General features: G+C 40.1%; 1 protein-coding gene and 1 pseudogene across 1 annotated transcript; both read right to left on the bottom strand.

Moving 5' to 3' along the window:
* Positions 1–15,755: 15,755 nt before the first annotated feature.
* Positions 15,756–20,692, bottom strand: LOC122700241 (protocadherin beta-17-like). Its single transcript, XM_043912995.1, has one exon. It carries the CDS (start codon positions 20,470–20,472, stop codon positions 18,079–18,081), a length of 2,394 nt encoding a protein of 797 aa, XP_043768930.1. The 5' UTR covers positions 20,473–20,692; the 3' UTR covers positions 15,756–18,078.
* Positions 20,693–23,070: 2,378 nt separating this feature from the next.
* LOC122700256 lies at positions 23,071–25,350 on the bottom strand (annotated as a pseudogene).
* Positions 25,351–26,702: the final 1,352 nt, after the last annotated feature.

The following is a 26,702-nucleotide window of genomic DNA, read 5'->3' as shown; positions in this document are numbered from 1 at the left end:
ATCCCCCTCTGTTCATGTCTTTAAATTTTTTAATTTTGTATTGGGGTATAGCCAATTAACAATGCTGTGATAGCTTCCCGTGAATAGCGAAGGGACTCAGCCGTACATACACACGTATCCATTCTCCTCCAAACTCCCCTCCCATCTAGACTGCTTCATTATACTGAGCAGAGTTCCACATGCTATACAGTAGGTCCCCTCCATTCATTTTTAAATTAGGTTGCTTTGTTTTTGTTGAGTTGTATGAGTTCTTTATATATATTGGATGTTAACCTGTTATTGGATATATGATTTGCAAATATGTTCTCCCATTCTATAGATTGTCCTTTCATTGATGGTTTCCTTTGCTGTGCAGAAACATTTTAGTTTGATGTAGTATCATTTTTTTCATTTTTGCTTTTGTTTCCCTTGTCTTAAGAGACATATTCAGAAAGAAATTAGTAAGACAGTATTGAAAAGCATATCACCTATATTTTCTAGTGAGAGTTTTTATGGCTTCAGGTCTTTATACTTAAGCCTTTAATTCATTTTGACTTGATATTTATATATGGTGTAAAAGATAGTGGTCTAGTTTCATCATTTTGCATTTGGCTATTCAGTTTTACCAACACCACTTACTAACAAGACTATCCTTTCTCCATTTTCTGTTCTTTGCCCTTTTGTCTGATTAATTGTTAATATATGTGTGGGTTTATTTCTGGGCTCTCAATTTTGTTCCATTGATCTGTGTGTCTGTTTTTCTGCCAATACTATACTGTTTTTATTACTATAGCAATAAGCAGCCATTTTCAACTCTGTCTCTCCTTCCTTAATTTATATTCTACTATACTTTGATTAGTTGGCTTTAGACATTATCAATTGACTCCTTTTTAGGTTGGATTAGATTTTCTCTCTTGTACGTCTCCGAGGCCCTTTCATGCCTTCTTTCATTTGCAGCATCATTGGGAGCATTGTGTACTCATTATATCTTTTTATTTTACTTTTTATTCCTTGAAGTTAAAGATTACCTGTGTTTTCATTTACTTGGTTTTCTTTAGATATGTCATCTATTCTTCTTACACTTCCAGTTGCCTCTCAGTACAACTTTCCATGTGGTCATTGCCTTATCTCCTGAGCTATCAATTCTCCTTCAAATTGAGTGGTTTTTCTCTACATTTGCTTCGCAGCTCTCATCCTGGAACTTTCCTCTGCTGTCATTCTCTTTTCCTTTTTTTCTGATTGGGTTTCCTATTTCAAGGATTTTATTCTTCCTCTTTTTTGGTTTATTCTGTAGCTTTAAGAGATCATATCCTCCAATTGTTTCATATGATTGAAGGTATGTCAGGGGACTTGCTGATGATATCCTGTGGAATGTCTGCCTCTTGAGTTGTAGAGCTATAAACTGGACTGGTTGTTCACTGTACTGGAGATGAGAGTCATCCTGGGATCATCCTTCAACATTATATGGAGACTCATTTCACTTGTTCTGCTTTGGATCATATCTTTTCTCTTTCTTCTGACTTCCTCTCTCTTAGATTACTCTCATTTTGATATTTACCTTCCAGTAGTTTCCAGAGAAGGGTATATGAAAGTTAAATTTTATTGTGACCTTGAATGTATTAAATTATCTTTATTTTACTCTCAAACTTGAGTGTAAAATTGACTGATTATAGAGTTTTAGGTTGAAAATAATTTTTCTTCAGAAATTTGAAATATTATGCCCATGAGCTCCCTAACCCAAAGTGTTTGTTAAGAAGTCTAAAGTGAATTTTATTTTATGTTTTCTATATGAGACCTATATTTTAGTTCTTACTGTAGCATTTTATCATTGTCCCAAGCTTTTTAAATTAAATGCTGATGTGTCTTGGCTTGAGCCTATTTTTATCCATTATACAGGACAGTTGATGAAACTAATTTCCTCCAGCTTTTAGAAACTTCCTATTTTCTCCAATTTATCTTTTTTTTTTTTGCTTTGCCTTGGTTTCCCATTGAGAAAAATAGTTTTAATAAAGGTTTCTTTAAAAATTAATCTATTTATTTTAATTGGAGGCTAATTACTTTACAATATTATGGTGGTTTTTGCCATACACTGACATGAATCAGCCACAGGTGTACATGTGTCATCGTCCCCCCCCCAACCCCGCAACACCCCTCCACCCCATCCCGAACCCCCCTCCCCCCGCCTCCCTATCCCATCCCTCTGGGTTGTCCCAGTGCACTGGCTTTGAGTACCCTGTTTCATGCATCGAACTTGGACAAGTCATCTGTTTCACATATGGTAGGTTTTCGGGGTTTTTTTAGGTCTTTTTTTTTTTTAAATCAATTATACAACTATTTGGAAATAGATAAAATTAAGATCTATTCCTTATGCCATACTGCTTTTACTTTTGTATTTCTTTTAGGAAACTTTCTTTGGGAGTCTCCTTCAGGTGTCTGTTCTTGATTTAGTCTCGGAGATTAAAGAGCTCAATAATAGCTTTGAGCACATGTTACCAGGGCTTGTCCATTTTGATTATTACTCTAAGGTGAACTAGGAGTTGTTGGAGAAATCCACAACAGTGTTTTTAGGTCTTTAGTCAGTGTAATTAGGTCTTTCCACTTGGACTAGTCAGATTCCCCAAATCTTTAAAAATCTACTCAGGAGAAAAAGGTATAGATTTAAAAAGTAAAAGATTGGATGGGAAAGAGGAGTATAAGTCTATATTATTCAGGATAGGTTAGTTATACTTCAGTACTAAACAACTACTGAAAATCTCAATGGTTTAACACAATTAAGGTTGATTTCTTTCTTACACCACACATCCCATACAGTTCAGCATGGGATCCTCCTCACAGCTGTCAGTAAGGGACCCAGGCTTTACAAAGACTCCTGTCTTTACAAAGGTTTCATAATCACTATAGTGGGCAAAATAAATGCGTTAGACCATGCACTGTCTCCAAAAGCTCCAGCCCAAAAGTAATATATGTCACTTCTCCCAATTTATTGGCCAAATGAAATTACATAGACACATGTATGTCCATGTAAAATAGAAGTGCACTTCTACCATGTGTCTGAGAGGAGAACTGAAATATTTATAAGTGGTCCCAGTGACTAGAATAGCATTTTATCAATCATCATTCACTGTTTAGCTGGTCCCCTATTTCCACTGTCCATATTACCCCTGCTCTCAGCTTTGACCATGGACCCTCTAATATAGTGACGCTCTTTTCCTTGACTCATTAGAAAACAAGACTCCAGACTTATGGTAGGGACAGGAAAGCAGGTTACTGAGTGACTGGAGTAGAAGAAAGTGATCTGACCACTAGAGATTTAAATAATTCTGAGGTAATTTTAACACAGTTCTCCTTATTTGGAACCCTGTCATCATTTCCAGAGTATCTAGGGCTGACAGTTTTGATATTTCTGAAAATCCTGTAGTATAAGCACAGTTGGTTCTCAGATTTTCCCACTTCAGGACTGGTAGTTGGTTTATCACTTCTACTAAGTTATCCATCTGCTTTCCAGCTAAGATTTTTTTCTGCTGTCTTCTGTCTTATTCTCTCCACACCTTTAGGTTTGTATTTTTTAAAATATCTCTTCACTTTTGTGTAAGTGCATTTTTATTGTTGTTCACTAAGTCATGTCTGATTCTTTGCAACCCCATGGATTGTAGCATGCCAGGCTTGCTGGTCCTTCATGATCTGGAGTTTCCTCAAACTCATGTCTGTTGAGTCAGTGATGCTATCCAGCCATCTCATCCTCTGTTGCCCCCTTCTCCTCCTGCCCTCAATCTTCCCCAGCCTCAGGGTCTTTTCCAGTGAGCCCGCTCTTTGCTTCAGGTGGCCAAAGTGTTGGAGGTTTAGCATCAGTCCTTCCAATGAATATTCAGGGTTGATTTCTTTTAGATTGATTGGTTTGATCTCCTTGCTGTCTAAGGGACTCTCAAGAGTCATTTCCAGCACCACAGTTTGAAAGCATCATAGGATTTTAAGTAGCTCAGCTGGATTCTTAGAGAAAGCCAAATTAAAGGTACATACCCAATCTACCAATTTATCTCAAAATCCCTTGAATTTTTCAGAGACATAGACTTGTGTTTAACTGGTTAAATCTTATGTGGTTTTTATTCTACTTAATTTGTTTTTATATTCATAAATTCCATTTATTTTATTTTATTTATTTTTAATTGTTTTTCTTGAATCCTGAGTTGTCTGCTTTGCCTCTTTCTTTCCAATAAACCTTGATTTCTAAGAAATGCATACCTCACAGTTTTCTCTATTCATTTTTTGTTCTTACCTTAAATATCACTTTATTTTAAAAGCTTACCATATCAACTAGAATTATGTGCTAAATAATTTCTATATATAGGTGTTCTATATAATTTTTGCCTGAAAAAATAGAAAAACCCATAACAACAATTGCTTACACAAAACAGAATTTTATTTTTCTCTCAGGAAATAAGGCTAGTGGCTTAAATGCATTCCATGATATCTGGGACCCCGTCCCATTCCATTTGTTGCTTTGTCATCTTCAGGACATGACCTTTAACTCACAGTCCAAGATAGCTATCTAATATCCAGCTATTACACTGCCATTCAGACTTGCCAATAGGAGAAAGGGAAAGCTGTGCCTTTTTTTTTTTTTTTTTTTAAAGACTACTTCTGTGAAGTATTCCATGGCACTTGTGCTCATGTCTCACTGGCCATAACTTAGTTACAAGACCTTCCCCAGTCACAACGGAAGTTAACAAGTATAATGTATAGCCCACATGTCCTCATGGGCAGCCAAAAATGAGACATCTATTGATAATAGGAGAACACATATTTGGGTGAAATTAGTAGTCTGTCACACCCACTCAGACAACACCTGTAGCCCTCACTACCCACTAGGAGGAGATAGGGTCAAATAAATTGCCTGATTGGCTTGGTTTTTAGAGGAGCATTTGATTGTAATCCTCCATATTGGTGGTGTGTTTTTGTAGCCAAAAAAATTCTTGTTCTGCTGAAAGCTTAGCCCCTGTAGCAATGAAGTAATAAATTCAATTTCTGGGAGATGATCCTTTGAACCAATAATATTCCCCTAGTGTGTTATTGGCATCTGTCATCCATCCCTACTTCCTTTTATTAACTTAAAAAAACATTTAGGGCCTGCAAAGCTTAAAATTCCATTTCACAGACTCCTTTGAATTATTATTCTGGATGTATACTAGGATTTACCAGTGAAATGCCTTCACATGAGCTTTGAAGACAGGCAAAGGTCATCTTCCCACGGTCACTGCTGTTAGCCAATAGATCAGAAAGATATGAGTGCTTACAGCCAAGTCAGTGTTTCTTTGCCCAGTCATCAGTTTCATGGGGAACTGGAGGCCACTGTGGCAGCCAGACATGTTCTGCTGTGTAGTCACCAGTTTTGGAGGTGGGAGAGGAGAGGCCTTTGTGGGAGTAACAGTTTGGATAGTAGCAATAGCAGAAGTTAGGCAATAATGGTAGTGTGTCTTCAAAACCAGGAATTCATTGCTGACTTTCACTTCTGCTTGTCCAGTTCTGATTTTGTAAGCAACTAATTCCATCTATCAAATATCTTTTTAAAATTTAGTTAGATGTACATAGAGTGGTTTCTGATTTTTTGTTTTGTTTTTGTTTTGAACTTGGAATAATTCACTTTTATACCTTCACTCAAATTATGGATAGGAGCTTCTTAATTAGTTTGTAAAGGAAAAGATGCAAAATATAAAGTCATTAACCAGTTATGGAACTATTTTCTAAGGTTAACACATCTTGGTTTAAGAATAGGGAAGAATAATAAAAATAAAGGGAAAAAAAGAGTAGGGAAGAATAAAAAATTATGAGTGCACTCCTGAGAGACTAGGGATGAAAATGTTTAATAAAATTAATGTCTATATTTCTACAAAACAGAGCATGGTCTAAAAGTGAATCATAAAACACTTTTTTCCCTCACGTGCAACACAATAGATAAAAATTAGTTTTAAAGTTTCATTATCTGTGTATAAATAAGGCTCAACATCACATATATTTAAAAAGATAATTGGCTCACATTTTTTTGACTGCTCTGCATGGCATATAGGATCTTCATTCCCTGACCACAGATGGAACCCATGCCCTCTCTAGGTGGAAGGACAAAGCCTTAAATACTAGGTCGCCAGGGAAGTCCCTGGCTCACATATTCTAAATGATATATAGTTAGGTGAATGACGCAAGCATCAAGTAGTGTAAATAATATATAAGTATTTTATAAAAAGAAATATAATATTTTATTACAGTTTTTAAGTTTATAAAGTCAGATGGTATGATAGATTGACATTTATTCATTAATTTATTCAATACTTATTCATCCATATTTACTTCAGTATGTATTTTTCTAAACACAATAGGAAAAAAGAGCTCTCTTCATGAGGAGATTATAATTTAGTGGGGAAGGGAGATCATTGATTTGACTGGGCAGAATATGCAATGAATGGAACACTGGATACAATGGAATAAAAAATAACCTAATATGTCATTGAAATGATGGAAAAATTGAATCTTCAAATTGAAAAGACATTAGGCAGAGCTTTTTATTCCTGAAACTGATGGTATAGATAATTCAGATGACCCTCCTATGGAAAACAATAAGAAGTGATGGACAAGGCTTTTAAAAAATTACTTTGGGAAATTCCCTGCTGGTCCAGTAGTTATGACCCTCTGCATCCACTGCTGAGGGCCCAAGGTTGAATCCCTGGTCAGGGAACTAAGATCCTGCAAACCACACAGTCTGGCCAAAAAAAAAAAGAAAGAAAAAAAATTCATTAGAAATATTAAAGGGGTGAAAACAGTCATTTTTGATGGATGCATGTAATAAAGGCACCTGTAAACAGTATATCAAAACAACAAAACTTACTAGTCTCTCAGGGCATTTGAAAACATTTTCCTTTGGGCTTTGATTTGAAGCAATGTAAGATCAAAGAAATATAAATCAAGTCTCAGGGCAAGCCAAATATGCAGCAGTGTTATTTGAAGATATTTCCTATTTCAAGTGACCCCACGGGTCCACAATATAAACACAGTGTAAATGCCAAAAAAATCTAAACTTGCTTCTTCTATAGGCTCTCTGGTGTTAAGTAGAGCAGAAGAAAAAAGAAAACATGCCTGGAAATTGTAGCTACAAATTGGGCCTCGTGTGTTTGTATTTCAGATCTGTAGGTTGAGTTGTAAGAAACGTTAAGGCATAACTTGGTTTGTGACAGTCCCTTATTTATAGTGTTTCTGTCCTGGCTAGAACAAATGAAAATTAACTTTAAAAGATGGAACATGCAAACAAGGCTTGGAGGAATACCCTATAAATAAATTTTTAGTGGCAGCCAACCATATAATTCACACAAAGAAACAAAGACAAAATGAATAAGAAGAATCAGAAACAATACAGCAGAAAAAGACCCATACAAACTTCAGATGTGGGAACTATCTGATTTTAAAACCATTTATACTTACCATATACAAATAAGTGACATACTTGAAAGTATCTGCACGGAACGGGTTGAAACAGATTGAAAGGGTCCCTGAGTTTCAGGGAAGGTAGTACAAAAATTATCCAAATTAGGACATAATCTGATAAAGATAATTAATTTCAAGGATAGAAAGCAAGTTATCTAAAGGTGAAGAAAAGAGCCTTCAGACTCCTCATCAGCATTTATACCAGAACACGATGGAAATTCTGGAGGCTTCTGAGAGAAACAAATTATGGCTCAATAATGTTATACCTAGCCAAGCTGTTCTTGTACAAAGATAACAATGTGGAAAACAGGAAAGAATTTCTAAAAGATTGCACTAACATTCACAAGTGCTTACAAAAAAAAAAAACTACTTAAAGATGAGTTCAGTTAATTTCTAGATAAACTGAGAAACTTTGATGATAGGGTTAATGTAATATTTGGTATCGAGAAATCTCTGAAGAAAAGAAAGTTGACTGAAGAATATTCAGTTTACTTGCTCAGTCATATCTGACTCTTTGCAAGCCCATGAACTGCAGTACGCCAGGCATTCCTGTCCATCACCAACTCCCAGAGCTTGCTCAAATTCATGTCCATCGAGTCGGTGATGCCATCCAACCATCCCATCCTCTGTCATCCCCATCTCCTCCTGCCTTTAATCTTACCCATCATCAGGGTCTTTTCAAATGAATATTCAGGACTGATTTCCTTTAGGATTGACTGGTTTGATCTCCTTGCAATCCAAGGGACTCCCAAGAGTCTTCTACAACACTACAGTTCAAAAGCATCAATTCTTCAGCACCCAGATTTCTTTATGGTCCAACTTTCACATCTATACATGACTACTGGAAAAACCATAGCATTGATTACATGGACCTTTGTCAGCAAAGTAATGTCTCTGCTTTTTAATATGCTGTCTAGGTTCACTGTCATAGCTTTTCTTCCAAGGAGCAAGTGTCTTTTAATTTCATGGCTGCAGTCACCATCTGCAGTGATTTTGGAAACCAAGAAAATAAAGTTTCTCACTGTTGCCATTGTTTCCCATCTATTTGCCATGAAATGATGGGACTGGATGCCATGATCTTAGTTTTCTGAATGTTGAGTTTTAGGCCAGCTTTTTCACTCTCCTCTTTCACTTTCATCAGGAGGCTCCTTAGTTCCTCTTCACTTTCTGCCATAAGGGTGGCATCATCTGCATGTTTGAGGTTATTGATATTTCTCCCAGCAATCTGGAATCCAGCTTGTGCTTCATCCAACCTGGCATTTCACATGATGTACTCTGCATATAAATTAAATAAGCAGGGTGATAATATACAGCCTTGACATACACCTTTCTCAATTTGGAACTGGTCCATTGTTCCATGTCCTGTTCTAACTGTTGTTTCTTGACCTGCACACAGATTTCTCAGGAGGCAGGAAAGGGGATCTGGTTTTCCCATCTCTTTAAGAATTTTCCACAGTTTGCTATGATCCACACAAAAGCTTTGGCATAGTCAATAAAGCAAAAATAGATGTTTTCCTGGAACTCTCTTGCTTTTCTTATGATCCCATGGATGTTGGCAATTTGATCTCTGGTTCCTCTGCCATCTTTAAATCCAGCTTGAACATCTGGAAGTTCTTGGTTCACATACCGTTGAAGCCTCACTTGGAGAATTTTGAGCATTACTTTGCTAGTGTGTGAGATGAGTGCAACTGTACAGGAGCTTGAACATTTTTGGCATTGCCTTTCTTTGGGATTTAATTTTATACCCAGCTAAATAATACTTCTCAAGCATATGATAATTCAAGAAATACAGCACCTGTAAACTCTTCTTTAAAGGATTATACCTGATGAAATCCAGCAAATCAAGAGCTGATGCAACATAAATAATTCAGGAGTGAGGAAGCTGGATAAAATAACTGACAGTAAGCACTGCATTTCATTCCAGTTTGAACATACCAGTTTATCTCAGTTCACCCTTGAAACTTCATTTAAGCAATAGAGAGCAAAGGTTTAACATAAATGAATCTATGAAGACAAAAAGAATAGGAGAAGAGTAAAGAGCAGGGGAGAAAAGTCACTAAAAATTTTGGAAGATGCCAAGTATACAGACAATTCGTTATGGACAGATTTCAGTTTTTTTCTGTTGCCAAATGAGAGTAGAAAGTGGGGGTACAGCTGCAGGTGGGTAGGATTTGTAAGAAGAAAATCAAATCCAGCCAAAGTAATGATTCATATTGAGGGTCCAAGGAAACACTGAAAACAACAGTGGCTGAAAATCTGTATAAAGACTACTTGTATGTGAGAATTCCTTCCCCAATCACTGAAGAAAGGTGCCTTCCCTTTTCTCTCAGTGGCAGAAAATGGGAGGTACACTATTTGTAGATGTTATATAGACTTGGCTGGACCGAGGGATGCTAACACACTAAGGGTAGGGCTGAGACCTTATTGAGAAGAGAATTAAAGAACTTCTACATACTGATTAGGACCCCAGTTCCAACCAAGGAGCTCTTAGTGCTGAGTGCTATCTTTATAACATCTTCCAACACTACCACCCTTCTTGTTGAATTTTTCTGTGGAAAATAACATAGGCCCAAGAAAAGAGATTTACAAATATTAACTTTTGTTCCCCAAGCCAAATGTCATTTTCTATTTCATTATCTTAAGATGAGATCAACCACTCAATTAGTCCCATCCAAACATACCATGCTTAATCAGCTTTTTAGTGTCTCATGAAAAAAAACAGTCGAGCAGCATACTACATATAAAGGAGAGTCTCTAAAATGAGGGTAGAGACCAAAGACAAAGAAGGTAAAAGTATTAATAATTCTAAGGAAAAATGAAATGCTAGGATCAGAAGATAAAATTTTAAAACCTAAAATTAATATCTTCAGAGATATAAGAAAAGACCAAGTCTGTGTGATACAATAAAAGGCTGCCATTGATGGATAAAGGCCTAAATGTAAGGGCTAAGAAGAAAACATAGGTGTAAATCTTCATGGCCTTCGATTAGGCAATGATTTCTTAGGCATGATACCAAAAACATAAGCAACCAAAGGAAAAATAAATAAATTTGGATTCATTAAAATTTTTAAAAAACTCTTGTACTTTAAAGTACACTATCAATACATTTAAAAGACAAATCACATAATGGGAGAAAATATTTGTAAATCATATGTCTGATAAGGGTGTAGTATCTAGAATAACTATTCCAACTCAACAATAAAAAGACAAAAATCCTATTTTGAAATGTAAAAAGAATTTGACTAGGTATTTCTCCAGGAAGATATTCAAATGGTCAAATAATCAAATGGGAAGATGTTCAATATAATTAGCTATCTGGGAAATGCAAATCAAACCACAATGAGATATATTTCATACCATCTAGGATGGTTATAATCAAAAAGAAAATTAAAAGTGTTGGTGAGGAGAAACTGGAATCCTCCTACACTATCACTGGGAATGCAAAATGGTACAGTTACCTTGGAAAGCAGTTTGGCAGGTCCTTAAAAAGTTAAACAGTCACTGTATATGTGACCTAGCAATTCTAACTCTAGGTATATACCCAAGAGGATCAAAACATATGTACACATAGAAACTTGAACATGAATGTTCACAGCAGTGATATTCATAATAGCACTAATGTGGAAACAAACCCCAGCTGGTAAAATGTGGTACATCAATACCATGTTAATATAGATTATTTGGCCATAAAAAGGAATGAAATACCAATATATGCCACAACATGGAAACATGATGCAAATTGAGGGAAGACCGACCTAAATGGCTACATATTATATGATTCAATTTATATGAAATATCTAGAATAGATGAATCCATAGAGACAAAAAGTTAATTAGCAGTTGAAGAGCAAGTGACTGCTAATGGGTACCAGGCTTCTTTTCAGGGTGATGAAAATGTGAAAATGTTCCAGATATAGACAGTAGTAATGATTGTACAAGACCTACAAGACCTTCTAGAACTAACACCAAAAAAAAAAAGATGTCCTTTTCGTCATAGGGGACTGGAATGCAAAAGTAGGAAGTCAAGAGATACCTGGAGTAACAGGGAAGTTTGGCTTTGGAGTACAAAATGAAGCAGGGTAAAGGCTAATAGAGTTTTGCCAAGAGAATGCATTGGTCATAGCAAACACCCTCTTCCAACAACACAAGAGATGACTCTACACATGGACATCACCAGATGGTCAATACTGAAATCACACTGACTATATTCTTTGCAGCTGAAGATGGAGAAGCTCTATATAGTAAGCAAAAACAAGACCGAGAGCTGACTGTGGCTCAGATCATAAACTCCTTATTGCCACATTCAGACTTAAATTGAATACAGTAGGGAAAACCACTAGACCATTCAGGTATGACCTAAATCAAATCCCTTATGATTATACAGTGGAAATGACAAATAGCTTCAAGGGATTGGCTCTCATAGGCAGAGTACCTGAAGAACTATGGACGGAAGTTCGTGACACAGTACAGGAGGCAGTGATCAAGACCTCCCCAAGAAAAAGAAATGCAAAAAGGCAAAATGGTTGTCTGAGGAGGCCTTACAAATAGCTGAGAAAAGAAGAGAAGCTAAAGGCAAAGGAGAAATGGAAAGATATACCCATCTGAATGCAGAGTTCCAAAGAATAGCAAGGAGAGATAAGACAGCCTTCCTAAGTGATTGATGCAAAGAAATAGAGGAAAATAATAGAATGGGAAAGGCTAGAGATCTATTCAAGAAAATGAGAGATACCAAGGAAACACTTCATGCAAAGATGGGCACAATAAAGGACAGAAATGGTATGGACCTAACAGAAGCATAAGATATTAAGAAGAGGTGGCAAGAATATACAGAACTATAAAAAAAGATCTTAATGACCCAGATAACCACGATGGTGTGATCACTCACCTAGAGCCAGACATCCTGGAGTGTGAAGTCAAGTGGGTCTTAGGAAGCAACACTACAAACAAAGTTAGTGGAGGTGATGGAATTCCAGTTGAGATATTTCAAATCCTGAAAGATGATGCTGTGAAAGTGCTGCACTCAATATGCCAGCAAATTTGGAAAACTCTGCAGTGGCTACAGGACTGAAGAGGTCAGTTTTCATTTCAGTCCGAAAGAAAGGCAGTGCCAAAAATGTTCCAACTACTGCACAGTTGCACTCATCTCACACACTAGCAAAGTAATGCTTAAAATTCTCCAAGCAAGGCTTCAACAGTATGTAAACTGAGAACTTCCAGATGTTCAAGCTGGATTTAGAGACGGCAGATGGACTGGAGGTCAAATTGCCAACATCTGTTGGATCATAGGAAAAGCAAGAGAATTTCAGAAAAACATCTATTTCTGCTTTATTGACTATGCTAAAGCCTTTGACTGTGTGGATCACAGCAAACTGTGGAAAATTCTTAGAGATGGGAAAACCAGATCCCCTTTCCTGCCTCCTGAGAAATCTGTGTGCAGGTCAAGAAACAACAGTTAGAACAGGACATGGAACAATGGACTGGTTCCAAATTGAGAAAGGAGTACGTCAAGGCTGTATATTGTCACCCTGCTTATTTAACATATGCAGAGTACATCATGTGAAATGTTGGACTGGATGAAGCACAACCTGGAATCCAGATTGCTGGGAGAAATATCAATAACCTCAGACAAGCAGATGATACCACCCTTTGGCAGAAAGTGAAGAGGAACTAAAGAGCCTCTTGATGAAAGTGAAAGAGGAGAGTGAAAAGGCTGGCTTATAACTCAACATTCTAAAAACAAAGATCATGGCATCTGGCCCCATCATTTCATGGCAAATAGATGGGGAAACGATGAAAACCATAACAGACTTTATTTTATTGGCCTCCAAAATCACTGCAGATGGTGACTGCAGCCATGAAATTATAAGACACTTGCTCCTTGGAAGAAAAACTATGACTAACTAACCTAGATAGCATATTTTAAAAGCAGAGACATTATTTTGCCACCAAAGATCCGTCTAGTGAAAGCTATGGTTTTTCCAGTACTCCTGTACTGGTGTGAGAGTTGTACCATAAAGAAGGCTGATCACCAAAGAACTGATGCTTTTGAACTGTGGTGTCGGAGAAGCCTCTTAAGAGTCCCTTGGACTGCAAGGAGATCAAACCTGTCAATCCTAAAGGAAATCAACCCTGAATGATCATTGGAAGGAGTAATGCTGAAGTTCCAATACTTTGGCTACCTAATGCAAAGAGCTGACTCACTGGAAAAGATCCTGATGCTGTGAAAAATTGAAGGCAAGAAGAGAAGGGGTGACAGAGGACGAGATCGTTGGATGGCATTACCAACTCAATGGGTATGAATTTGAGCAAGCTCTGGGAGATGGTGAAGGACAGGGAAGCCTGGCATGCTGCAGTCCTTGGCATTGCAAAGAGTCAGACAGTCCTGAGTGACTGAATAAAAACAACAAAACTCAATCTGAAGGGTTAAAAATAGGTTGAGATGCTGCTCAGAATGGCTGCTATCAAAAAGTCTACAAACAACAAATGCTGGAGAGGGGGTGGAGAAAAGGGAACCCTCTTACACTGTTAGTGGAAATGAAAACTAGTACAGCCACTATGGAAAACAGTGTGGAGATTCCTTTAAAAAGTGGAAATAGAACTGCCACACGACCCAGCAATCCCACTGCTGGGCATACACACTGATGAAATCAGAATTGAAAGAGACATGTATACCCCAGTGTTCATTGCAGCACTGTTTACAATAGCTAGGACATGGAAGCAACCTAGATGTCCATTGGCAGACGAATGGATAAGAAAGCCATGGTACATATACACAGTGGAATATTACTCAGCTATTAAAAAGAACACATTTGAATCAGTTCTAATGAGGTGGATGAAATTGGAGCCTATTCTACAGAATAAAGTAAGTCAGAAAGAAAAACACCAATACAGTATATTAACACACATATATATGGAATTTAGAAAGATGATAACAATAACCCTATATGCGAGACAGCAAAAGAGACACAGATATAAAGAACAGACTTTTGGACTCTGTGGGAGAAGGTGAGGGTGGGGTGATTTGAGAGAATAGCTTTGAAACATGTCTATTACCATATGTGAAGCAGATCACCAGTCCACATTGGATGCATGAAACAAGGTACTCAAAGCCAGTGCACCGGGACAACCCTGAGGGATGGGATGGCGAGGGAGGTGGGAGGGGAGGTTCAGGATGGGGAACACATGTACACCCTTGGCTGATTCATGTCAATGTATGGAAAAAACTACCACAATATTGTAAAATAATTAGCCTCCAATTAAATAAATTTAAAAAACTGAATAAGAAGGTTGAGAAAATTATTAGAATCCAGGGAAATGAAGACAAAAGGCAGTAAATAGAGAAACATTAAGAAAAATTGAATATCAACCAAGGAGGTCACTATATAACTAGAAGTAGTTAGAGAACCAGTAAACAAGGACACTGAGTAGAGGAAATAATTTTTAAAATCACACACACACACATCCCAAATCCAGTCCTAGTCTAAAGAATATATGTCACAAGATTGACAATTCTCACTGAAGAATTATAATAAATGACAAAATTCTTACACTATGACACTACATAGTTAAGAAATTCTATAAAAATGGAGGTAATATATAATGACCTAATTTCATCTTTAACAAGCTTTCTTAGCCTCAGTACTATTGGCACTTGGGGGCCATATAATTCCTTATATGGGGGCCATATAATTCCTGTCCCACGCATTGTAGAATGTTTAGCAACATCCCTGGCCTCTACCAACTAGATGCCAGTAGCACCATCTCCTCCAATGGTGCCAATGAGAAATGTTTCCATGTATTACCGAGTGTTGCTGGGTGGCAAGACTGCCCCAGCTGAGAACCAGGGATCTAGAAAAAACAGATCTTAGAAAAAAACGGGTAATGAAAATGTTGAATTCCTCAACACAAAAGATTAGAAAACAAAGGAATGCCTTCAAAATGCTAGCAACAAATAATTCCTAACCTGTAATTCCACATTCACTGAAATCAGTAAATCATTTGATTTTACCGCATCGAAAATTTTCAGATGTTCAAGTTCTCAATAACTTTATCACCAAATATTTTTCAGGAATGTAGGGAAATAAACCAATAAAGAGGAAGTCATAAAAATGCAGAAAATGAAATCAAACTCAGGAGAGAGATAAAAGGATTTCCTAGGATGAAAAGTATAGCACAAGTCCCAAACTGCCAGCCATGGAGTAGGACTAGAGAACAAATAGTGTACAACTGAGTACAAGCCTAGGTGGATCCAGGATGGCTCCATGGGAAAAAATGGAACTGAGAAGTGTTTTTTAAGCACTTAATAATATAACGAGGTGCTTCAGACTTTACAAAGTATGGGAATAACTTAAAAGTATATACTTAGAAAAGTAAGTGGAAAGTGAGACAATTATAAACTTAAGAGTAAAGAAAAGAAAAATATCAGCAACATGAGGTTCAGGTCTAAGTGATATTTATGTAACTATTTAAACACTACTTAAACAGATTATGACATTGTTATCAGAGAGGATGGGGTAGAAGTGTTCAAGTGTGTGTGTGTGCTCCTTAGAAGTAAATGGATAATATCTAAAACTTAAATTGAGAAAAAGCATTTTCTCAGCATATTATTTAGAAACATGGAAGCAAATATGGGAAAAAAAAGTTAAAAGTCTCAAAAAAAAAAGTCTCAGAAGTAGTTATCTCTGGGCAGTCAGACATGAGTACACTTGGAAAAACTGAAGCGTTGTATGACAAATTAAATATTTAAAACATAAAATGCCTAAACAATGATAAACATCATCTTTTTAAAACACATTGTATGGAGAAGGAAATGGCAACTCACTCCAGTATTCTTGCCTTGGAAATGCCATGGACAAAGGAACCTGGTGGACTATAGTCCAGTGGGATCACAAAAAAGTGTGACATGACTTAGCAACTAAAACAACAACAAATTCATTGACTTAGGTCCCTTCCAGGGTTTGGGCAGCTTTCAACCTGCCATAAAAAATACCATAGACTGTGTGGATTAAGCAACAGAAACTTATTTCTTAACAGTTCTGGAGGCTGGAAGTCAGCTCTAGCTGTTGGCAGGTTAGATTCTGATGAGATCTTTCATCCTGGCTTGCAGATGGCCACCTCAGTGTGCCCTCACATGAGAAAAAGAGCAAGTTCTCTGGTGTCTCTTAGGAGGGCATTAATCTCATGAAGAGGACCCCTGCCCTCCTGACAGTATCCAAACCTAATTATCCCCCAAAGGCCCAGCTCCAATTTCCATTACATTGAGGGTTAGGGCTTCAATGTATGATCTTGGGAAGACAAAACTGAGTCCACAGCACTTGGAAAAAACACTAATTTTAAAAATTAAAAGTAAACAGAACCATATGATCCAGCAATACCACTTCTGGGTATATATCCAAAAGAAACAAAATCAGAATCTCAAAGGAGAAAAAAACACATTGTAAATGTTATAAACATTGATAACTCTATATATTTGCTATGTTCTTAAGTTTACGTACTTATTTAGCTGTGTTGAGTCTTAGTAGTAACATGCAGACTTTACCTGTGTCTTAGTTGCAGCATGTGGAATGATGGGATGCCAGGATTAGGGATCTAGTTCCCTGGCCAGGGACTGAACCCAGGGTGCCTGCTTTGGGAGCCTGGAGACTTAGCCAGTGGGTCACCAGGGAAGTCCCTATTTGCTCACTCATAAGAGGGCAGTTAAGTGATGCTAATATTTTAATATGCATCACACGTTTGTTTGTTAACCCTGTAGGGATTATTTAAGCATAAGCAAGTTCTGTAGTTTCATATTATTTTGTTTTTATTCAAGTAAAATCTGATAGTTTTAATTATAAAGATAAATTACAGATCCATTTAATATAATTTTCATCTATTATAAGCATCATGGAAATGTTTTAGGATGATGTTGAAAATTATTTCTGAGTGGGAGAATCATGTTAATTTTCTTTCCTTTTTATTCTTATTAAATGTTAAAATTATTATTTTAGAATCATTTTCATACTAAAAATCATTTATTATGAAAAACAAATCATAACTCTACCAGCTTTTTTCTACTTAACTGGGATTAAATCCTTTAAAATTATAGTAGATGGTCTAATTAAATGATACCAATTTTGAAAGAAAATACTCAAAAAGCATTCAGATAAAATATTAGTTCATTTGAGGAAAGACAATGGTGTTTTTGAAACAACACTACAGAACTCCAGCAATTTACAAGGTCACACAGTTTTTCGCATAAGTGAAAATTTTTAAAACTAAAAGCCATCATTCATAATAGACATGCGATAATAATTGTAAAACACAATTCTCTTAATTATAGCAAGATATCAACGAACAAGCTCAACTATCAGGAACCTGAAAACACTTGTGACTTAGAAAAATCTGACCCTCCAAAACTTGAGAAACACTATTTCTCTGCTAAATGTTTGATCTCCCATGCAAAATGTTAAGAGCTTACAAAAGCCAACAAAAGAGCAACAATAAAAACCACCTAGAGATTCGGAATGTAAAACACTTCAAACTATACATAGGACAATATTTAACGAATGTGTGAATATGTAAGCTCTTCATGTTAATGAAAGGGTTGGAAATTAATAGTGAATACGATCATCGATCACGTTGTCAAGTGAGATTCCTAATTGAATCCCAAACGATTTCTAAAGTTAGCGTTTTCCGCGGTGTCCATACCAGCTACTTCACTCATGAGGCTGGGGACAATAGGTTTGAGAAGCCTGAATTCGCCGGACGCGGTACCTCCCATCAGACACACCTCGTACTGGTAGCTCTGGGACAGGGTCCCCGTGCCGCTGACGTCCACCAGGTGGCCCGGGAAGTGGCCCTCGGGCACCGGGCAGCGACCCGCCGAGCCCGCCCCGCCCCTCCTGCACAGCCGCGCCGCCACGAACACCAGCACCGAGAAAAGGAAGAGCGACGACACCGACGCCAAGGCCACCACCAGGTAGACGGTGAGCGGGTCGGCCGGCGCCGCGGCCGCCGCTTCCGCTTCCGGGGGCGGCAGGTAGGGCTGCGAGAAGCCGTCCACCAGCAGCACGTGCAGCGTGACGCTGGCCGACAGCGGCGGCTCGCCGTTGTCCTTGACCAGCACCACCAGCCGCTGCTTGGGCGCGTCGCGCTCGCTCAGCAGCCGCGCCGTGCGCACCTCGCCGTTGTGCGCCCACACGCCGAACAGCCCGGGCTCCGTGGCCTTGAGCAGCTGGTACGACAGCCAGGCGTTCTGGCCCGCGTCGCCGTCCACCGCCACCACCTTGGTCACCAGGTAGCCGGGCTCGGCCGCCCTGGGCACCAGCTCGGTGCAGGGCGCCGAGGCGTTCTGCAGCGGGTAGAGGACGAAGGGCGCGTTGTCGTTGGCGTCCTCCACGAGCAGGCGCACCAGCGCCTGGCTGCTGAGCGCGGGCGAGCCGCGGTCGGCGGCGGCCACGCGGAACTCGAAGGCCCGCAGGGCCTCGTAGTCCAGGGACGTGAGGGCGAAGAGGTGGCCATTGTCGGGGTTGATGGACACGAGGGAGGCGAGGGGCAGGTGCGGGTCTGGCGGCGGCAGCAGCGAGTAGGTGACCTGGGCGTTGGCGCCCGCGTCTGTGTCTGTGGCGCTGACGGTGCCGATGTGCAGGGCGGGGCTGTTGTTCTCGCGGACCCACAGGGTGTAGGAGGTCTGGGTGAAGGCGGGGGCGTTGTCGTTGACGTCGGCCACCAGCACGGTTATGTTGTGCTGGGTTTTCAGTCTGGGGGTTCCCATGTCAGTGACCGTGATCGTGATGTTGTACTCGGCTTTTTGTTCTCTGTCCAGTGCGCCTTCTGTTACCAAGGTGTAAAAATTTTCTATCGTGAGCTTCAGAAGGAAAGGGAGATGGTCTTGAATGGAACACGTCATTTTGCCATTGTTACCAGAGTCTGAATCTGAAATTCCAAAAACAGCGACCACAGCGTCAGGGGTATTTTCTGGGATATCATTGATGAGTAGTGATATGGTCAATTCAGGGGCATTGTCGTTTACATCCATCACTTCTACGGCTACAGTGCATTTTCCTGAAAGACCGCCGCCATCTGAGGCCTCAATTTCCATATGATAAGATCTAATTTCCTCAAAATCCAACTTTTTTTTTAATCGAATATCCCCTGTGACTGTGTTTATTTCGAAGGCCTGAATGACGTGACTTGAGGATTGGAAAAATGAGTAGGAGAGCTCACCATGGATCCCAGCATCCAAATCTCTAGCAGAAACAGTGATGACAAGGGAGCCTGTAGGGCTGTTTTCTGGGACCTGCACCTGGTAGAGCTGCTGAGCAAATTCAGGGGCGTTGTCATTTATGTCCAGGACTATGATGAGGACCTGCGAAGTCCCGGTCTTGGGCGGTGACCCACCATCCATCGCTGTGAGGGTTAACCTGAGCTCGGGCTGCTCCTCACGGTCCAACTCTTGGTCCAGCACCAGCTCTGGGTATTTTCTGCCATCGCTGTGATTTCGAGTAAAAAGGTGGAAATGGAAGTTGGAGCTAATTGTGTAGTTCTGTACTGTATTACTGCCAACGTCTAAATCTTGAGCTATTTTCAAAGGATATGCAGACCCTGGATGGCTGCTTTCCGATATTTTCAGGAGGATTTCATTTTCCAAGAATTCTGGGGCATGGTCATTTACATCTTCAATCTGTAATTCACCTTGAATAAACTGCACTGGGTTTTTCAGTAACACCTGGAAATGCAGTATACATGGATCCGTGTCACCGCACAAATCTTCTCGGTCCACTTTTTCTTTTAGTATCAAATTCCCACTCTTCTGCTCGATCTGCAAATGCTGTTTATTCCCTTTGAAAAGAATCTGGGCGCCCCGAGAAGCCAGCTCCCCTAAGCCCAACCCCAGATCTTTTGCTAGGTTGGCCACAAATGAGCCGCTGTCCCTCTCTTCTAGAACTGAATACTTAATGATCTCACCGCCCGCCTCCCACAATAGTAACAGAATAATAATAGCGGTCACTTGCCTTTTCTGAGTCACTTTGGGTTGCGGTGTCTCCATCGTTCCTGAGACCAAAAGATGCAGTATTTAATCATAAAGTAATTGTTTTGCGCCAGATCTGCTATCTTGGTTCAATAATTTTGAGTTACTTCTTGTCATGGACTGACAAGGGGATAGCTGCCTCTCTGAAACCTACCCCAGCCATGTAAATATTTCCTTTGTGGGCTAACAGAAACAGATCGGCTTTTATGGAGTCTATGACTCTGCAGAGACTGTTTTTCACTCTCTTAGCCTGCAGCGCCACCAAGCGTTCTTCTTTAAAACTTCAGGGAGTTTTCATTTCAAAGCATAATATAATACCAAAATTGCAGTGAACGCACTGTGGGTCATAAAATGTTATAAACTCCTTTCCTCCGCACCTGTAATGCAGTCTTGTCCAGGTAGCTAACACTAGTTATGAGAGCAAAATAAGTTATTTATCTAAGTCTACATTCATTTTCCTTTTAAAGGTACAAGTTTGGTATGCAAAACTCAGCTCAAGACAAATTTATTCATTTAATAAGTATGTCTCTGCAGGAATTATTATAGCTTCTCGGGATAACACTATAAATTAAGCACAAAAATTCTTGCTCTTGCGAACCTTACATTACAAAATTACTAATTTGTTCTATGGTGTTAGAAGAAGTTATACATTTTTAAATCCAGTTTTTACTCCCCCCAAAATTGCAGTGTGCCTGGAACTTCTGCGAAAATGTGACTTTTCAGTCTCTGGGATACACAGACTTTGGATCTTTTTTTCTTTCATAAGTTCATTGCGTACATAGCCCAGTGAGAGGAAATGACTGTTTTTTTAGAAACCAACTAAGTTCTCAACTCAGGCAATGTCTTTCTGCAAACATGAATAAGGCAATAAAGCCAATGAAAATCAAAGATCTACTTTCTAGGGAAAGGTTTTGATCTGTCAGCATTAAATAGGACCCACCCCCCTGTATGTTTTATACCCTCTGGGACTATGCGGATGGGTTTACTGAAAAAATCCACTGTACCAACTAAAGTCATGTAGTTGGAGTGAGAACAGCAGAAGCAGCAATCCCCCAAAGAAGAATGGAGGAGGAGAGGGTAAATATCTGGTGTAAGTTTCCCCTTCACTCACTAATTGGTAATCATCTATGACAAAAGAGCCATGATATCTGAACACAATACAGACGAATATAATTTAGTTAAGCCCAGTTGCATTAAGAATAAAAAGAAAATACTCATTTGTCATTCTAGAATAAATTGCCTGACTGTGATGGGAAGTTGCAAAGAGGGACCTCTCATAATATACTACAAATATAACCAAAACAAAACCAAATATGGGTTAAATTGTGAAAGTAAATGATTTTGTGGCTAACAAAGGTAAATGATGCATACATATAAGTGAAAGAGAAAAATCTGGCATTACTTAGTAACCTGCTACTAGTAACTAACTTAGGTCTTGGGACGGAACACACATATAGAAGCTTGAGAAACAGGCACAGGAGCTTGAAAAAATATAATCTGGATTTTCCTAAAAATACTTTTTGAACTTTCAAATTGTTAGACAAAGACAAGGAGATGAAATGTACTCCGAAGCACTTTATATTCTGTAATAGAGTTTAGGGTGAATGAGGGTGTCTTCTGTTTAGAAGGCAAATAAAAGGGTGATATTTAATAATTTATTTATTGGCAAGGATACTATATTGTAGTGAGAATATTAGGGTTACTTATTCCTTGAAGGTTATTTTAAAAATTCACTATTGGACTGTTAATAACATTAGCAAATATTTATTAAGCATTTATAATTGTTTTTTTAAGTGACCATCATATACTTACATGAAGTTCAAAAACTGTAATGTGTTGACACTTTCCTGAAGTCTGTATTGATAGAAAAGTGTATGTACTATTGTGATATACTTAAATGCACATAAATATGACTAGCTATTTAGTATTTAGCCGTATTTAGTATCTGTTTTTAGTTTTTCACACTATAGAAGTTACCCAAAAGTGAGACGTACATCGGTGGGTTAAAAAACTATCAAACATATTTTAAGCATGTCCCTACATGTCACTTGTGATGACAGCTGTCACTGCTAGTTAGAGATGCAATCTTGAGGACCTTGGAATATAAATTTTATAAAAAGGATAGATGATTAAAATGTTTTAAAATTATGCAAATAAAATTTTAGTGTTCCCTGGTGGCTCTGCGGTAAAGAATCTGCCTGCCAATGCAGGAGACTCAGGTTTGATTCCTGGGTCAAGAAGATCCCTTGAGAAAGAAATTGCAAACCACTCCAATATTCTTGCCTGGGAAATCCCATGGACAGAGGAACCTGGTGGGCTATGATCCATGGGGTTGCAAGGAGTCAGACATGACTTAGCGCCTAAACAGTAAAATAAAATTTTACTTTTCATTCAGATTGTCAATATAGTGGAGAGTAATATTTTAAAAACCCTAAAGTTAACGCAAGAAAAATACAGTGAATACCCACTGTCTGACTCTTTAAAATTTCACAATGAGGAGCAGTAGTAAAACAATCATGAAACGGACCGTCACTATGTATCGATAACATGTATCTTTAAGTTAAAATAGATTACCAAATTTATTAAGTAGGGCTTACTAACAGAATAATCCAATACTTAATTGAAAAGGAAACTACTTCAAACGGTGGGGTTTTCCTCCATTTCCCTCACAGTGCCCCGGAGAGGGAATGTGGGAAGAATCGGCTTTAGACACTTGAATTCCCCCGTCCCAGTACCTCCCGTCAGACACACTTCGTACTGGTAGCTCTGGGACAGGGTCCCCGTGCCGCTGACGTCCACCAGGTGGCCCGGGAAGTGGCCCTCGGGCACCGGGCAGCGACCCGCCGAGCCCGCCCCGCCCCTCCTGCACAGCCGCGCCGCCACGAACACCAGCACCGAGAAGAGGAAGAGCGACGACACCGACGCCAAGGCCACCACCAGGTAGACGGTGAGCGGTCGGCCGGCGCCGCGGCCGCCGCTTCCGCTTCCGGGGGCGGCAGGTAGGGCTGCGAGAAGCCGTCCACCAGCAGCACGTGCAGCGTGACGCTGGCCGACAGCGGCGGCTCGCCGTTGTCCTTGACCAGCACCACCAGCCGCTGCTTGGGCGCGTCGCGCTCGCTCAGCAGCCGCGCCGTGCGCACCTCGCCGTTGTGCGCCCACACGCCGAACAGCCCGGGCTCCGTGGCCTTGAGCAGCTGGTACGACAGCCAGGCGTTCTGGCCCGCGTCGCCGTCCACCGCCACCACCTTGGTCACCAGGTAGCCGGGCTCGGCCGCCCTGGGCACCAGCTCGGTGCAGGGCGCCGAGGCGTTCTGCAGCGGGTAGAGGACGAAGGGCGCGTTGTCGTTGGCGTCCGCCACGAGCAGGCGCACCAGCGCCTGGCTGCTGAGCGCGGGCGAGCCGCGGTCGGCGGCGGCCACGCGGAACTCGAAGGCCCGCAGGGCCTCGTAGTCCAGGGACGTGAGGGCGAAGAGGTGGCCGTTGTCGGGGTTGATGGACACGAGGGAGGCGAGGGGCAGGTGCGGGTCTGGCGGCGGCAGCAGCGAGTAGGTGACCTGGGCGTTGGCGCCCGCGTCTGTGTCTGTGGCGCTGACGCTGCCGATGTGCAGGGCGGGGCTGTTGTTCTCGCGGACCCACAGGGTGTAGGAGGTCTGGGTGAAGGCGGGGGCGTTGTCGTTGACGTCGGCCACCAGCACGGTTATGTTGTGCTGGGTTTTCAGTCTGGGGGTTCCCATGTCAGTGACCGTGGTGGGGATGTCGTACCCGGCTCTTTCCTCTCTGTCTAGCGGTCTGTCACCAGGGTGTAAAAGTTTTTGAACGTGGGTTTCAAGAGAAAGGGGAGGTCATTCTGAATGGAGGAAACCATCTTACCGTTGTCCCCGGAATCTGGATCAGAAACACTGAAAACGGCCACCACAGTCTCTGGGGAGTTTTCTGGGATAGAGCTGATGAATCTCGACATGGTCAGCTCGGGGGCGTCGTCATTCACATTCACCACTTCTGTGGCTACAGCGCATTTTCCTGAAAGGCCCCTGCCGTCTGTGGCTGCAATCTCCACGTTATAAAACCGAGCTGCCTCGAAATCCAATGCCCTTTTCAGACCAATTTCTCCTGTTATTTCGTCTATTACAAATGGTTGAGTAACTTCATCTCCTTGGAATAGAGCATAGGCTACTTTCCCATGTGTTCCTGCATCTGCACCTCGGGCAGAGACAGCGACAACTAAGGAGTTTAGGGGGCTGTTCTCCGGAATCTGTACCTCATAGACGGACCGTAAAAACTCTGGGGGCATTGTCGTTAATGTCCACGACTTCGATGCGGACTGTAGTGGTCCCAGACCTGGGCGGAGCCCCACCATCCAGCGCGGTGAGGGTTAAACAGCTCAGGCTGCTGCTCCCGGTCCAGTGCTTTGTCAGCACCAGCTCTGGGTATTTTCTGCCATCTCCACGATGATGAGTGACAACATGAAAATGGGATTTGGGGCTGACTGTGTAGTTTTGAACCGTGTTGCTACCTATGTCAAAGTCCTGATCTATTTTCAAAGGAAACAGTCCCTGTCTGGACGCTCTCGGGGATTTTTAGGAGCATTTCTCTCTCTAGGAACTCTGGGGAATGGTCATTTATATCTGTGCGATGCAGATCAGCTTGAATAATCTGCACCGGGTTTTCCAGTAATAGTTGGAAAAGCAGTATACAGGGATCTGTTGTCCAGCACAACACTCCCGGTCTAGTTTTTCATATAGAAGCAAATTGCCGGTCGTTATATCCAGGTGCAAGAGCTGTTTGTCTCCTTTGTAATGGATTCGCGAGCCCCCGAGTGGCTAGTTCCCCCACCCTGAGACCCAGGTCTTTTGCCAGGTTGGCCACAAAAGACCCACTTTTTGTTTCTTCTGGCATGGAATACCTAATTTCATTGTCCAGACCCGGTGCAAGAAGGTAGTTTCTTCAACTCGATATACAATCAATCCAGATGAGTTCGTTAAATGGAATTTGATCTAGTGACTTGCGCTAGGATGATGCCCTTCTCAGAGATCTCTGCCCCTAGATCTATGTAAATTGCTTCCTTCTTTTAGAAAGCATGAGGGGTTCTGATTCCCACTGTAATGACTAAGGGGCAGTCACAGATCCCTTCATTCATACTCCTAACTTGCAGCGCCACTAGGCGTCATTATTGACTTTTGCATATAGTATTGGCCATTTCATTCCAAGCTTTACCTTGGTTTGTATCAGTTTCCTTTTAAGCAGAAATGCTCCCGATTGATTCTGTATTTCCAGTTTTTAGTTACTGCAGGTTCTGAATAAGCATTTGCTAAGTTAATTTCCAGTGAAATAATACTTTTCAGAACAAACTAAAATGATGTATCAGTATTCCTCATAAAACACCTTTTGAGTACTCAAACTTCCTCTTGTGGGATTCTTATTTGATTATATTCAAGAAATTAGTAATAATGGTAAGTTTACAATTTTGCAAAATTGTTTTCTATTAAATATACATCAGAAAAGGGCACAAATCATATGTGTACAACTCAATAATGTTTCAGGAAGTGAACACTGGTAAGCAGAACCTAAATTGAAACTAAAATGTACCAAAACCCTAGAAACCCCCTCCTGTCATTTCTGGTCACTACCCTGTAAAGGTAAAACTCTTCTGATTTCTATTATTATAGTGTGGGTTCTTGTTTTTAAGCTTTCACACAAATGGAGTTATACAATATTATTCATATGTTTGTAAAGTCCACCCCTTCCATACTGTTATAACTTATCTCATTGCTTTGTATTACTCTATTGTACAATGATTTGTTTTTCTATTCTCCAGTTGATGGACATTGGTATTTTCCAGTTTAGGGATATTTTGAGTACTGCTGCTATGAATATTTTTGCTGTCTTTGTGTGCATTTATATTGTGTGCATTTATGTTCAATAAATTCCTAGGAGTTACACAGTTATGGGTTAAGATGTGCACATGTATTTAGCTTTATTAGATATTGCAAAATAGTTTTCTAATGTGGTTTTACCAAAACCAATGAAGAGTGAGAGCTCCAGTTGCTCCAAATCCTTGTCATCATTTGATATTGTCTTTTAACCATTTTGGTGAGTGTGTGGTGATGTCATATTGTAACTTTAATTAGGATTCCCCTGAAGATTAATTAAATGAGTCCATTTTCACTTGTTTATTTTTATTAGAGTACATTCTTGTGAAGTACAGAAGTCTCTTGTCTACTGTTCTTGTTAGGACATTTGCCTTTTTT

This window comes from Cervus elaphus, chromosome 9, assembly GCF_910594005.1.
Source record: "Cervus elaphus chromosome 9, mCerEla1.1, whole genome shotgun sequence".
NCBI lineage: Eukaryota > Metazoa > Chordata > Mammalia > Artiodactyla > Cervidae > Cervus > Cervus elaphus.
Note: the sequence above shows the minus strand (reverse complement) of the source record. Positions and strands in the feature narration are given on the sequence as shown.